Genomic DNA, 14,853 nt, shown 5'->3' on the forward strand with positions numbered 1-14,853 from the left:
GGGGTTTCAATGTAGCGCTTTAATGAGTGCTCGAACATGTTGCTTTCGTGAATGTGAGAGCTTTACCATAAACTCATGACATATCTATTTATTTTACCTTTATTTAACTAGGCAAGTCAGTTAAGAACACTATATGGCAACATTCATCAGAAGACTTATTTAGATTACTATGACAAATATAACCCCAGCATTTTAGACAAATATAGCTCAAAATGAAACATAGGCACAAACATAACCAAAGTAATTCATTTGGGTCAATCCACAAAATATCCCTAAATCAGTTAATATGGAGAAATATGATAATAAACCATCCTCGGGATTTAAAAAAAAAACATCTACAAGAAGACTAAGCAACTAATTACAATGAATACATAATCGTGGATATAAACTTAAGTCATGCTAGGTCTGTCAAGCAACTGCATGTGTAGGTCACTGAGATCCACCCGTTATAGGAAGGCAGACACACGGAACAAATCAGTTCCCTTTCATAATGCAAAACTACTTAACAAAACTAAAAAAGAAAAAGCAATGAATCTTTCTTCTCAATTAGAAAACAAACATTTAAAAAAGTAAAAACACAGTGACAATATTATGGGTTTACATTTTCTGACCACAATAACAGATTTTCAGATGGCAACAAGTCCAAAAAGCAAAAGCTAAGGCCTTTAACTAAGTGGTGTGTGATATGACATGAGATTCAGTCCTCGACAATGTTCAATAAGCTGTTCAGCTTGAGCCCGCACGCAAGCTCCTCCTCTCGACTGGCTAATAAAAGCCTATCCAATTCCTTCAGGCGCTGCGCCATGGATACAGGAGCACCCTTGAGCCAATCGCGCTCTGCTTTCTCCAAAGGGTCTTCTGATTCTGCCTCCTACAAAAAAATAAGACATTGAAGAATATCAGTTAAGTCACTCTACTTTTGTACTATTCATCGCAAATGCTCACAACACTTGGGTGAGAGAGACAGTGGGAGTGGTGAAAAAAGTACCCAATTGTCATACTTAAGTAAAAGTAAAGATGCATTAATAGAAAATGACTCAAAAGTGAAAGTCACCCAGTAAAATACTACTACAGTAACCGTATTTGGTTTTAAATAAAAGTATCAAAAGTACATGTAATTGAAAAAATGTACTTAAGTATCAAAAGTAAAAGTATAAATCATTTCACATTCCTTACATTAAGCAGACGGCACAATTTTCTTGTTTTTTTTTATTCACGGATAGCCAGGGACACAGTCCAACACGTAAACAATTTACAAACAAAGCATGTGTGTTTAGTGAGTCTGCCAGTACAAATTCCCCCCCAAAATAAGTATTTATTTTACTAAAGTACTTTAAAACTACTGGACAGTGGTTACAGTATATAGTGTGTTGTGTATATTGTTATAGTAGCCTACTTAGTGCGTTGTGTTTAACACATGTTCAACAGTGTAAATGATCAATTACAGTGCTTTCAGAAAGTATTCACAACCCATGACTTCTTCAAAATGTTGTTGTGTTATAGACTGAATTTCCTTACAGCTGTGAGGCTTTCTAGGTAATTGTAAGAGTTTTGCATACCTGGATTTGACAATATTTGCACTTCAAGCTCTGTCAAGTTGTTTGTTAATCATTCCTAGACAGCCTTTTTCAAGTCTTGTCATAGATTTTCAAGCAGATTTACGTAAAAACTATAACTCGGCCACTCAGGAAATTGCACAGCCTTCTTGGCAAGCAACGCCAGTGTAGATTTGGCCTTGTGTTTTAGGTTAGGTGAAATGTGAATTTGTCTCCCAGTGTCTGTTGGAAAGCAGACTGAACCAGGTTTTCCTTTAGGATTTTGCCTGTGCTTAGCTCTATTCCTTTTCTTTTTATAAAAAAAAAACTCCCTAGTCCTTGTCAAAGACGAGCATACCCATAACATGAGGCAGCCACCACCATGCTTGAAAATATGACGAGTGGTACTCAGTGACGTGTTGGGTTTGCCCCAAACATAACTATTTGTATTGAGTACAAAGTTCATTACTTGACCACATTATTTGCAGTTTTACTTTAGTGCCTTATTGTAAACAGGATGCATGTTTTGGAATAGTTTTATTCTGTACAGGCTTCCTTCTTCTCACTCTGTCATTTATGTTAGTACTGTGGAGTAACTACAATGCCATTGATCCATCCTCAGTTCTCTCCTATCACGGCCTGTTTTAATGTCACCATCGGCCTCATGGTGAAATCCCAGAGAGGTTTCCTTCCTCTCCGGCAACTGAGTTAGTAAGGACGCATGTATCTTTAGGTGGTGTATCAATATATCCAGTCACTACATAGTGTAATTAATAACTTCACCATGCTCAAAGGGATATTCAATGTCTGCTTTTACTTTCAACCATCTACCAATAGGTGCCCTTCTTCGCAAAGCATTGGAAAACCTTCCTGGTCTTTGTAGTTGAATCTGTGTTTGAAATTCAATGCTCGATTGAGGGACCTTACAGATAATTGTATGTGTGGGGTACAGAGATGAGGTATTCATTAAAAAATCATGTTAATCCCTGGGTTCGCGCCCAGGCTCTGTCGTAACCGGCCGCGACCGGGAGGTCTGTGAGGCGACGCACAATTGGCATAGCGTCGTCCGGGTTAGGGAGGGATTGGTCGGTAGGGATATCCTTGTCTCATCACGCACCAGCGACTCCTGTGGCGGGCCGGGCGCAGTGCGCGCTAGCCAAGGTTGCCAGGTGCACGGTGTAGCCTCCGACACATTGGTGCGGCTGGCTTCCGGGTTGGATGTGCGCTGTGTTAAGAAGCAGTACGGCTGGTTGGGTTGTGTATCGGAGGACGCATGACATTCAGCCTTCGTCTCTCCCGAGCCCGTACGGGAGTTGTAGCAATGAGACAAGATAGTAGCTACTACAAAAATTGGATACCACGAAATTGGGGAGAAAAAGGGGTAAAAATTCAAAAAAACAAAAAAACAAATTCATGTTAAACCCTATCATTGCAAACAGAGTCCATGCAACTTATTATGTGACTTGTTACCCCTGAACTTATTTATGCTTGCCATAACAAAGGGGTTGAATACTTATTGACTAAAGAGATTTCAGTTTTTCCTTTTTAATTCATTTGTAAAAAATATAATAGGCCAGTGATTTTTTTTTATAACCAATTTTAAATTCAGGCTGTAACACACAAAGTAAAAGGTTGTGAATACTTTCTAGAGGCACTGTAAATGAGATATTTCTGTATTTCATTTTCAATTCATGTAAAAAAAAATAATCTAAAAACATGTTGTTTTCACTGTCATTATGGGGTATTGTATCTAGATTGTATGTACTTTCTCAGGGCACTGTAATAGTGTTTATGTGTGTGCATATATATGTACGTGTGTGTGTGTGTGCGAAGACAGTCATACCTGTGTAGCAGTGGACGCACCACCAGAAGTACGTATGGGGGCCATGATGTTAGTCATGGAGAGCAGGCTAGAGGGCATGAAGAGGGGCATGGAGAGAGAGTCCAAGGGCTCTACCTCTAGCCAGCGCTGCAGCTGCTCCTCACACCTCTGGCTGTGTGCCCTCTCCTCCTGGAGACCATGGAGGACCTTGTGGGGCAGCAGGTCCCGGAGTGAGGGGGTGTGTGTGATGTCCAGAGTGTGGCAGGGGGCAAAGCGGTCCGGACGATCCACCAGGCTCCGGAACAGCTTCTGTCTGAGGGGAGGGAGAGCTGCGAGGCCTCCTGGACTGGCTCTGAAGAAGGGAGAGAGAGCTGCGAGGCCTCCTGGACTGTCTCTGAAGAGGAAATGATCATTTTTTGTTTATCAATTCGCTGAAGGGAGTATAAGCCAACAGACTCAGGAGTAGATTTGAGAGTGAGAGAGAAATAGAGGGAGAAAGAGAGACAGAGTAGTGAACCAGTCTCCTCCTTACCCCTGTGTCTCCTGCTGCTTCTCTCTGTGTGTGAGGCTGACCGCCTCCGTCCACTCTGCCGGGGGCTGGAAGCCCTTCAGTCCCTCCTTGGGGAAGTAGACCAGGACCTCTCCATCTTCTGTCACTGCATCTGGAACAGCACCACCGGAGTCTTGGGATTAAGTTTAGCTCTTTACAAATTCCAATGCAATAAAGGCTTTTTAACTTGTTTTCTTGCTTTCTTCATACAGTACTTTGGTGTCTCAAATCCCACTGAAAGCTCAGTATATTCTGTCTAGCATAAGGAGCTGCATTTGTCTTTGGTGCGGGAAATGTCACCCAAAGTGCTAAAATAGGCCTTGAGTAGAGCAGATAAACCAATAGTCATCTCACCGTCACAAACTGGGCTGTCAGGGGGTTGCCAGTCCTTCAGCTTATGGTCTATGCAGAGAGCCACCACCTCGTCCCAGGGGACCTGCTGGAAGGATGGGCCCTCCTCCTCCCAGTGGTCCTGGGCTCCAGCCGTGGAACAGCGCACCCTCTCCAGTAGGTTCTCCAGACGGGACATGAGGAGGGGCTGGCTGTGGCGTGAAGTTGGGATCTGGCCGGCATACTGGAAGATGGCGGAACACAGCTGGGGCCAGGAGGCTGGGGGGAATTTTATTAATGAGATTAAAGAGTAGATGGGAGGGCAATGTAAAAAGTTGTAATTTGAGCAGCAATAAGGGATAAATGTTAGCCTGGGAGCCAGTCTGTTAGGCAAAAGCAAAAACAGATCTGGGATCAGGCTACATAAAAGTCGCAAGTCAACAGAATCACACACAAGCAAAACTACACAGTCACACACACACAAACCAAAAAGCTACCCACCTGTGTTAGCGGGAATGTCCCAGCTGGGTATCTGCAAGCTGACTACAGCCATCCGGAGCCAGGCCAGGTGTTGGGGAGAGTTCCAACCCAGGTGTGGCACCAAGTCCCGGGTCTCAGGCAGGGCGAACTCCCCCGGAGGCCAGGACAGGCTGGAGAGGTACTGGGAAGACACTAGGTCAGCCAGGAATGCCAGCACAGCATTGTAGAGCTTAATGACAGGGGTTGGGTGTTGGCGCGCCAGCCCTGCCCCCGCCCGGTCCTGCCGGTGGCTGTAGAGGCGGGCACTGAACTCGCGGCCTAGCCCGGCCTCCACGAAGTGCACCAGGGTCTGGGAGGAGAGGAGGGCGGGCACTGGGGCACGTGCCAAGAGCCAGCGTACCGCTTGGCTCACCTGGGGGCAAGCAAAACCCCATAAAACAACACATTAGAATACTTCCAATTCAATAAAACCTGGGTTGCGACGATACCAGTATCCCAATACTTTTTACATGGCAAAAACGAAAACAGATAAAATCCCTTAAAAAGTCCCTTAAAAACCAGCTGTAAGATAGCTTGGAAAATAAATAAATGCGACTCTGGATGCAAACATAATGATGTTAGTTTCCAACATTAGGGCTGTTATCATACAGAAATTAAATCCCTTTCGTGGTTTGTTTCTTTGGCACGATAGTAACGAATATCGCGATACTGGTATCGTCCAGGTTGTAAATACAACACTACTCATTTAATTATCTTAATGGCAATTTAAATAGTTGTATTTTGTTTCAAGAGGGCTGTCCGTACCTGCTCTGAGCCCTGTAGGTCGCTGGTGGTCTCTGGGATGTGGACGAACACGTGTTCTGATATCAGACCGTCTTCAACTAACGTCTGGAGCATCAGGTCTAACCAGAAGAGAAGAAGAGGCAGGCAGAGATTTTCAGATTTGGTACTTAATAAGGACTTAATTCACAATATGTGCCATTGAGTGAGTGACCACTAAGAAAATGCTGGTGATGTCCAGCCATGTGTGGTTGGGGTACCCCTACCTTCCTCCAGTTTCTGTGTGTTGTGGGGGCCAGGCACCAATATGGCAAGGGGCAGCGAGCAGTCCCAGATGTTGGCCTGCTGGAGCTGTTTGAGCTGGAGCAGAGCGGAGAGCATGGGCACATCCTGGTCTTCGCTGCCTGGGCTGGGGGCAGGCAGCAGCATCAGCAGAGCCCCTGTACCCTGGAGCTCCTGGCCCTCCTCCAAATTGGACAGGCCCTCTTCACTCAGCGGGCCCCGAGATGCCTGGTAGGTACAACACACACAGACAGTACAAGTCAGTACAACTACACTGCTGTCAGAAGTGTCTTGATATTTGCTTAGATGGGATTGGTGAATGCATCAGGATGTTAATCCGTCAGTGTAGAACAGGGGTGTCAAACATACGGCTCACAGGCCAGATCTGGGGTCAATTCCTGCCCGCTGGAGGTTCCAATAAAAAAAAAAAAACATATATTTTAAAAAGATACAATTGAAGTAGGAAGTTTACACACACCGTAGCCAAATACATTTAAACTCAGTTTTGCACAATTCCTGACATTTAATCCTAGTAAAAATTCCCTGTTTTAGGTCAGTTAGGATCACCACTTTATTTTAAGTACGATCTTTGTCCCCATGTGCAGTTGCAAACCGTAGTCTGGCTTATGGAGCAGTGGCGTCTTCCTTGCTGAGTGACCTTTCAGGTTATGTCGATATAAGACTCATTTAACTGTGGATATAGATACTTTTGTACCCGTTTCCTCCAGCATCTTCACAAGGTCCTTTGCTGTTGTTCTGGGATTGATTTGCACCAAAGTACGTTCATCTCTAGGAAACAGAACGCATCTCCTTCCTGAGCAGTATGACTGCTGCGTGGTCCCATGGTGTTTATTCTTGCGTACTATTGTTTGTACAGATAAACGTTTTTCTGAGGTCTTGGCTGATTTCTTTTGATTTTCCCATGATGTCAAGGAAAGAGGCACCGAGTTTGAAGGTAGGCCTTGAAATACATCCACGGGTACACCTCCAATTGACTCAAATTATGTCAATTAGCCTATCAGAAGCTTCTTGAGCCATGACGACATTTTCTGGAATTTTCCAAGCTGTTTAAACCCTCTTAGGGCTAGGGGGCAGTGTTCGGAAGTTCAAATGACTGACGTGCCCAAAGTAAACTGCCTTTTACTCAGGCCCAGAAGCTAGGATATGCATATAATTGGTAGCATTGGATAGAAAACACTCTGAAGTTCCTAAAACTATTCAAATAATGTCTGTGATTAAGGGCGCTGTACTGCAGCGTCAGCTGTCCCACCAGACTTTGGGTTCGCGCCCAGGCTCTGTCATAACCGGCCGTGACCGGGAGGTCTGTGGGGCGATGCACAATTGGCCTAGCGTCGTCCGGGTTAGGGAGGGTTTGGCCGGTAGGGAAATCCTTGCCTCATCGTGCACCAGCGACTCCTGTGGCGGGCCGGACGCAGTGCGCGCTAACCAAGGTTGCCAGGTGCACGGTGTTCCCTCCGACACATTGGTGCGGCTGGCTTCCGGGTTGGATGGCGCTGTGTTAAGAAGCAGTGCGGCTTGGTTGGGTTGTGTATCGGAGGACGCATGGCTTTCAACCTTCGTCTCTCCCAAGCCCGTACGGGAGTTGTAGCGATGAGACAAGATAGTAGCTACTAAAAACAATTGGATACCACGAAATTGGGGAGAAAAGGGGGTAAAAAAATAAGAAATGTCTGAGTATAACAGAACTGATATGGTAGGCAAAAACCCAAGGAAAATCCATCCGGAAATTTGTTTGGGAGTCACAGGCCATTTCAATACTAGTCTATGGGATATAGGAGCCATATCGCAGTTCCTATGGCTTCCACTAGATGTCAACAGTCTTTAGACAGGGTTTCAGGCTTGTTTCTTGAAAAATGAACAAGTAGTTGTAGTTTATCCAAGGTGTCCCTCATTAGAAAAGTAGTCTTGTTGCACTCGTGAATGGCGGCGCCGACAGAGATGGCCGCCTCGCTTCGCGTTCCTAGGAAACTATGCAGTGTTTTGTTTTTTTACGTGTTATTTCTTACATTAGTACCCCAGGTCATCTTAGGTTTCATTACATACAGTCGAGAAGAACTACTGAATATAAGATCAGCGTCAACTCACCATCAGTACGACGCGGATCCTGTGTTCTGCCTTTCACCCAGGACAACGGAATGGATCCCATGCAGCGACCCAAAGAAACGACTCCGAAAAAGAGGGAAACGAGGCGGTCTTCTGGTCAGACTCCGGAGACGGGCACATCGTGCACCACTCCCTAGCATCCTTCTCGCCAATGTCCAGTCTCTTGACAACAAGGTTGATGAAATCCGAGCAAGGGTAGCATTCCAGAGGGACATCAGAGACTGTAACGTTCTTTGCTTCACGGAAACATGGCTCACTGGAGAGACGCTATCGGGGGCGGTGCAGCCAGCGGGTTTCTCCACGCATCGCGCCGACAGAAACAAACATCTTTCTGGTAAGAAGAGGGGCGGGGGCGTATGCCTTATGGCTAACGAGACATGGTGTGATGAAAGAAACATACAGGAACTCAAATCCTTCTGTTCACCTGATTTAGAATTCCTCACAATCAAATGTAGACCGCATTATCTACCAAGAGAATTCTCTTCGATTATAATCACAGCCGTATATATCCCCCCCAAGCAGACACATCGATGGCTCTGAACGAACTTTATTTGACTCTTTGCAAACTGGAATCCATTTATCCGGAGGCTGCATTCATTGTTGCTGGGGATTTTAACAAGGCTAATCTGAAAACAAGACTCCCTAAATTTTATCAGCATATCGATTGCGCAACCAGGGGTGGAAAAACCTTGGATCATTGTTACTCTAACTTCCGCGACGCATATAAGGCCCTGCCCCGCCCTCCTTTCGGAAAAGCTGACCACAACTCCATTTTGTTGATCCCTGCCTACAGACAGAAACTAAAACAAGAGGCTCCCACGCTGAGGTCTGTCCAACGCTGGTCCGACCAAGCTGACTCCACACTCCAAGACTGCTTCCATCACGTGGACTGGGACATGTTTCGTATTGCGTCAGATAACAATATTGACGAATACGCTGATTCGGTGTGCGAGTTCATTAGAATGTGCGTTGAAGATGTCGTTCCCATAGCAACGATTAAAACATTCCCTAACCAGAAACCGTGGATTGATGGCAGCATTCGCGTGAAACTGAAAGCGCGAACCACTGCTTTTAATCAGGGCAAGGTGACTGGTAACATGACCGAATACAAACAGTGCAGCTATTCCCTCCGCAAGGCTATCAAACAAGCTAACCGTCAGTACAGAGACAAAGTAGAATCTCAATTCAACGGCTCAGACACAAGAGGCATGTGGCAGGGTCTACGGTCAATCACGGACTACAAGAAGAAATCCAGCCCAGCCTGTTCAACCTCAGGAGGCTGAAGAAATTCGGTTTGTCACCAAAAGCACTCACAAACTTCTACAGATGCACAATCGAGAGCATCCTGGCGGGCTGTATCACCGCCTGGTACGGCAACTGCTCCGCCCACAACCGTAAGGCTCTCCAGAGGGTAGTGAGGTCTGCACAACGCATTACCGGGGGCAAACTACCTGCCCTCCAGGACACCTACACCACCCGATGTTACAGGAAGGCCATAAAGATCATCAAGGACATCAACCACCCGAGCCACTGCCTGTTCACCCCGCTATCATCCAGAAGGTGAGGTCAGTACAGGTGCATCAAAGCTGGGACCGAGAGACTGAAAAACAGCTTCTATCTCAAGGCCATCAGACTGTTAAACAGCCACCACTAACATTGAGTGGCTGCTGCCAACACACTGACACTGACACTGACTCAACTCCAGCCACTTTAATAATGGGAATTGATGGGAAATGATGTAAATATATCACTAGCCACTTTAAACAATGCTACCGTATATAATGTTACTTACCCTACATTATTCATCTCATATGCATACGTATATACTGTACTCTATATCATCGACTGCATCCTTATGTAATACATGTATCACTAGCCACTTTAACTATCCACTTTAACTATGCCATACTCACCTCATGTATATACTGTACTCGATACCATCTACTGTATCCTGCCTATGCTGCTCTGTACCATCACTCATTCATATATCCTTATGTACATATTATTTATCCTCTTACACTGTGTTTAAGACAGTAGTTTTGGAATTGTTAGTTAGATTACTTGTTGGTTATTACTGCATTGTCGGAACTAGAAGCACAAGCATTTCGTTACACTCACATTAACATCTGCTAACCATGTGTATGTGACAAATCAAATTTGATTTGATTTGAATGAGTTGCGCGCTCTTCGTTATTTATCTTCCCCATTGAACATACTATTCTCTGTCTTAAATATTATTGTTTATCCCTTGGGATTGCCATTAAGCTCCTGAAGTTGCAATTTCACCAGATGTTGTCGTAGTGGAACGCGAGCAGGACACCGAGCCGCAAGAGGTTTTAAAGGCACAGTCAACTTAGTGCAAACTTCAGACCCACTGGAATTGTGATACAGTGAATTATAAGTGAAATAATCTGTCTGTAAACAATTGTTGGAAAATTACTTGTGTCATGCACAAAACTATAGTTTGTTAACAAGACATTTGTGGAGTGGTTGAAAAACAAGTTTTAATGACTCCAACCTAAGTGTATGTCAACAAAAAAAAAAATCTTGGTCGATTTATACGGAGACTTGATTACACACAGGTGGATTTTATTTATCATCATTAGTCATTTAGGTCAACATTGGATCATTCAGAGATCCTCACTGAACTTCTGGAGAGAGTTTGCTGCACTGAAAGTAAAGGGGCTGAATAATTTTGCACGCCCAATTTTTCAGTTTTTGATTTGTTAAAAAAGTTTGAAATATCCAATAAATGGTCGTTCCACTTCATGATTGTGTCCCACTTGTTGTTGATTCTTCACAAAAAAATACAGTTTTATATCTTTATGTTTGAAGCCTGAAATGTGGCAAAAGGTCGCAAAGTTCAAGGGGGCCGAATACTTTCGCAAGGCACTGTAAGTATTTAGACCATTTACTTAGTACTTTGTTGAAGCACCTTCGGCAGTGATTACAGCATCAAGTTATCTTGGGTATGATGCTACAAGCTTGGCACACCTGTATTTAGGGAGTTTCTCCCATTCTTCTCTGCAGATCCACTCAAGCTCTGTCAGGTTGTATGGGGAGCGTCGCTGCACAGCTAATTTTCAGGTCTCTCCAGAGATGTTCGATCGGGTTCAAGTCTGGGCTCTGGCTGGGCAACTAAAGGACATTCAGAGACCCTCTACAGTGGTTACATCCTCTACAACCACTGTGATTATCATTATCGGACCCTGTTGGTCATCTATGAACATTTGAACATCTTAGCCATGTTCTGTTATAATCTCCACCCAGCACAGCCAGAAGAGGACTGGCCACCACTCATAGCCTGGTTCCTCTCTAGGTTTCTACCTAGGTTCCGGCCTTTCTAGGGAGTTTTTCCTAGCCACTGTGCTTCTACACCTGCATTTGGGGTTTTAGGTTGGGTTTCTGTACAGCACTTTGTGACATCAGCTGATGTAAGAAGGGCTTTATAAATAAATGTGATTGATTGATTGACTTGTCCCGAAGCCACTCCTGCGTTGTCTTGGATGTGTGCTTAGGGTCATTGTCCTTGATAAAGGTGAACCTTCGCCCCCCAGTCAGAGGTCCTCAGCGCTCCATTCATCTTTCCCTTGATCCTGACAAGTCTCCCGGTCCCTGCCGCTGAAAAACATCCCCACAGCATGAGGCTGCCACCACCATGCTTCACCTCCCTGACCAAGGCCCTTCTACCCCAATTGCTTAGTTTGGCAGGCAGCCAGCTCTAGGAAGAGTCCAAAATGCTTCCATTTAAGAATGATGGAGGCCACTGTGTTCCTGGGGACCTTCAATGCTGCATACATTTTTTGGTAACCTTCCCCAGATCTGTGCCTAGACACAATCCTGTCTTGGAGCTCTACAGATAATTCCTTCGACATCATGGCTTGGTTTTTGCTCCGACATGCACTGTCAACTGTGGGACCTTTTTTAGACAGGTGTGTGCCTTTACAAATCATGTCCAATCAATTGAATTTACCACAGGTGGACTCCAATAAAGTTGTAGAAACATAAAGGTTGATCAATGGAAACAGGATGCACCGGAGCTCAATTGAGTCTGAATAATGTAAATAAGATATACGGTTTAAAAAAAAAATGTTTTTGAAAAATATTTGCAAAAATGTCTAAAAACCTGTTTTCGCTTTGTCATTATGGGGTATTGTGAGTAGAATGATGAGGGGAAAAATGTAATACATTTTAGAATTACCATAACGTAACTAATGTGGAAAAAAGGAAGGGGTCTGAATACTTTCCAAATACACCGTATAACACATATACAATATGGCCCTCCAGATCTCGTTGAAGACCGAATGCGGCAGCTGGGCCAAAATTAGTTTGACACCCCTTGTGTAGAAAGTAGTTACTCAACTTCTTAGTGGAAAATGTTTTGGTAATGTTGTTTTAGCTCCCACCTTGATGCTGATGTGTACTTTGTGAGTCTTCTCTCCTGCTTCCCTGAGTCCGTTGGTGATGCAGAGAGTCCTCAGTGTCCCCTCCTGCTCCTTCTCGGTGTCGTTTGCACTTTCACCTACGCCAAACTTCGTCTCCAGCCAGTCTGTCAGGATCCTGCAATAAGAGCACAGAGAACACACTCAATAAACACAAGTGTCATCAGAGGTAAGAAGCACTTGGAAAGCATGAGTGACTAGCTGGTGAAAATAAGTATGTGGAGAGAAAATCAAAATGTATTTATAAAGCCCTTTTAACATCGGCAGATGCTTATACAGAAACCCAGCCTAAAACTCCAAAGAGCAAGCAATGCAGGTGTAGAAGCACGGTGGCTAGGAAAAACTCACTAGAAAAGGCAGGAACCAAGGAAAAAACCTAGGAAGGAACTAAGCTCTGAGGGGTGGTCAGTCCTCCTCTGATTGTGCCGGGAGGCCCATTGCATTTGGATAAAAATATACAAGAGGCTGCCCCGTTTGAACATACAGTACATATGAACATTCACCAAGTTCTGCAAGATGGACTTTGATGCACCCTGTGGTTATTAGCAGTATTCTATCAAAAAAATACATGTAATAAAGAAGTGTTTGTGTGAAAAAGAAATAGCCAATTCTGAATTCAGTCCTCACTGGGAAAGCTAAGATTCAGCTGACTTTCCTGCCTCTCCGGCAAATTATTACAGATCTTAATTGGAACACTTTTCATAAACTCTTGCGATTGATTCAGAATTTTATTCACAAAAGGTCTGATGATTTTCGCGATAGACACCATTGAAAAATTTGAGCCTGTGATCTTTACCACTGGCAGAGATGAGAGCAAGACAATCTGATTTTGATGATGTGGCCTCTCCCATGACTCTGGATGTGTTCTACAAATCTGTTGTGGATTCCACCAAGAGCTGGGATGAGTCGCATGACATCATGAAAGAGCATTACAGCAAACTGGTTGATAAGAGAGATCCATTGTATGTGGTTATCTTTGGAAAGGTGAAAAGCTGAATGAGTTTCAGGACAGAAAGAAGCACTTGGAAAGCATGAGACCAGCTGGTGAAAATGGTCAGGTGTGTAGAGAACGGTGGTCCATGCATCCAGTGCCACTTTCAGAAGAAAGAAAGTCCTCAAGAAGAAACGGTCTCACAGGCTGCTCCTTATCCTGGAGCAGATGCAGATCAAGAATCACAGGATGGAAGCTTAGCTGCGGAGGCTTCAGAGGCAGCTGTCCATCAAACTAAAATCACTATACAGTATTTAGCAGAGCCGGCAAATACATAACACTCTTGGACACAGCCATCAAAGTACTGGTGAGAGTACTTGTATGCTGCACTGTGAGAGGGTGTGTGGAATTCAATGGCAATTACATCTGCCACACTGCTTTAGATCTCACCTGTCGGCAATGCTGGCAACACTCTCGTGGTCGCTGGGCAACAGCAGGGTAGCCTTCCAGAAGATTCTGTCAGGTGGGTTAGGAACGTTCTCAACCACCAGCGTAGGCATGTCTAGAGGAGTCCACACTGACTCACTGAAGGGGACACACATATTGTTTGATGTTGTGTTTAATGTCATTGTGAGAGAGTTTGAGAAGTACACAACTGAGAGAAGAACTACAATGACATAAGAGCGGGGGTGACGGCTTACTTCAACAGCTGCTGGTAGTAGAAGTGGACTCGCATCTGATGGATTGCTTCTTGTCTCATCTTTAGCAACCTGGGGACATTACAGAAGAGTCAGAGGTGTGTAAGAGAGCGAAGAGGGAAAAAAAGAGAGAGAAAGAAGGACAGAGAGAAGAGGGAGGCGAGGGCCAGAGCAGGGCAGGGTAGCTCCAGTACCTGGTGCTGGACAGGGCCATGTAGCCGGCATTGCCCAGGTTGACCATGCCCCTGGCCAGACAGTCCATAGAGGGCTGGGAGGGGGCACTGGGAGCCAGGGCTTTGAGCTTGTAGCGGGGGTCCACACAGCAGGGGGCGGCAGGGAAGCCCCGCATCTGTCTCTTTAGCTGCCTGCGTACCGCCACCACGTCGCGCCACCTGACGGAGAGAAAGAAATAGGGAGAGAGGGGGTGAGAGGGAAGCTTACATGTCTTTTTGTTGTGCAAAACCTTTTGTGGAAAGTACTAAGCAGCGCACAGATCCCTCGCGCACTCAACTTCGGCGAGATATGTCGAGTTTCCTTGTAGGCCTATTCGTCGGGGAAACTGTGAAGCCAACTGTATAGTCTATTGGCTGCAAAACAATGTGTCTGTTTGCAGCTTTTCATTAAAATCAGGCATAGCACTTCTATATATGGCCTAAAATAAATGTGTTCATACGGGCAGAATATTATATATAGGTTATAGCATACCCAATTTTGATCCGTTAGGAAAATAGAACATTTCATGTCCCAAAAAATGATCTTGTAAAAGGCCGACATTTGGAAGTTTCAATATGACTTTAGAAACGTTGTGATTTTAGAGACACAAAGTAACAGTAGCCTATGATTAAAGTGTTAGGCTATACATCATCATTATTCACATCA

The 14,853-nt window shown here is 44.7% G+C and overlaps 1 protein-coding gene across 2 annotated transcripts in view; it reads right to left on the bottom strand.

Moving 5' to 3' along the window:
• mcm3ap (minichromosome maintenance complex component 3 associated protein) overlaps positions 1-14,853 on the bottom strand; it is a 26,301-nt gene continuing 11,448 nt past the window's right edge. For both annotated transcript variants that reach the window (XM_021579226.3, XM_021579225.3), the window contains exons 18-28: positions 14,169-14,366; positions 13,978-14,046; positions 13,727-13,861; positions 12,310-12,463; positions 5,764-6,007; positions 5,522-5,619; positions 4,739-5,129; positions 4,262-4,516; positions 3,890-4,019; positions 3,379-3,751; positions 1-871 (exon numbers count right to left, since the gene is read on the bottom strand). In XM_021579226.3, the coding sequence (XP_021434901.3) occupies positions 698-871; positions 3,379-3,751; positions 3,890-4,019; positions 4,262-4,516; positions 4,739-5,129; positions 5,522-5,619; positions 5,764-6,007; positions 12,310-12,463; positions 13,727-13,861; positions 13,978-14,046; positions 14,169-14,366 (2,221 nt within the window). In that variant the 3' untranslated portion in view covers positions 1-697. The remainder of the gene's footprint in view (positions 872-3,378; positions 3,752-3,889; positions 4,020-4,261; positions 4,517-4,738; positions 5,130-5,521; positions 5,620-5,763; positions 6,008-12,309; positions 12,464-13,726; positions 13,862-13,977; positions 14,047-14,168; positions 14,367-14,853) is intronic.

This window comes from Oncorhynchus mykiss, chromosome 22, assembly GCF_057628025.1.
Source record: "Oncorhynchus mykiss isolate SJ-2025 chromosome 22, ASM5762802v1, whole genome shotgun sequence".
Classification (NCBI taxonomy): Eukaryota; Metazoa; Chordata; class Actinopteri; order Salmoniformes; family Salmonidae; genus Oncorhynchus; species Oncorhynchus mykiss.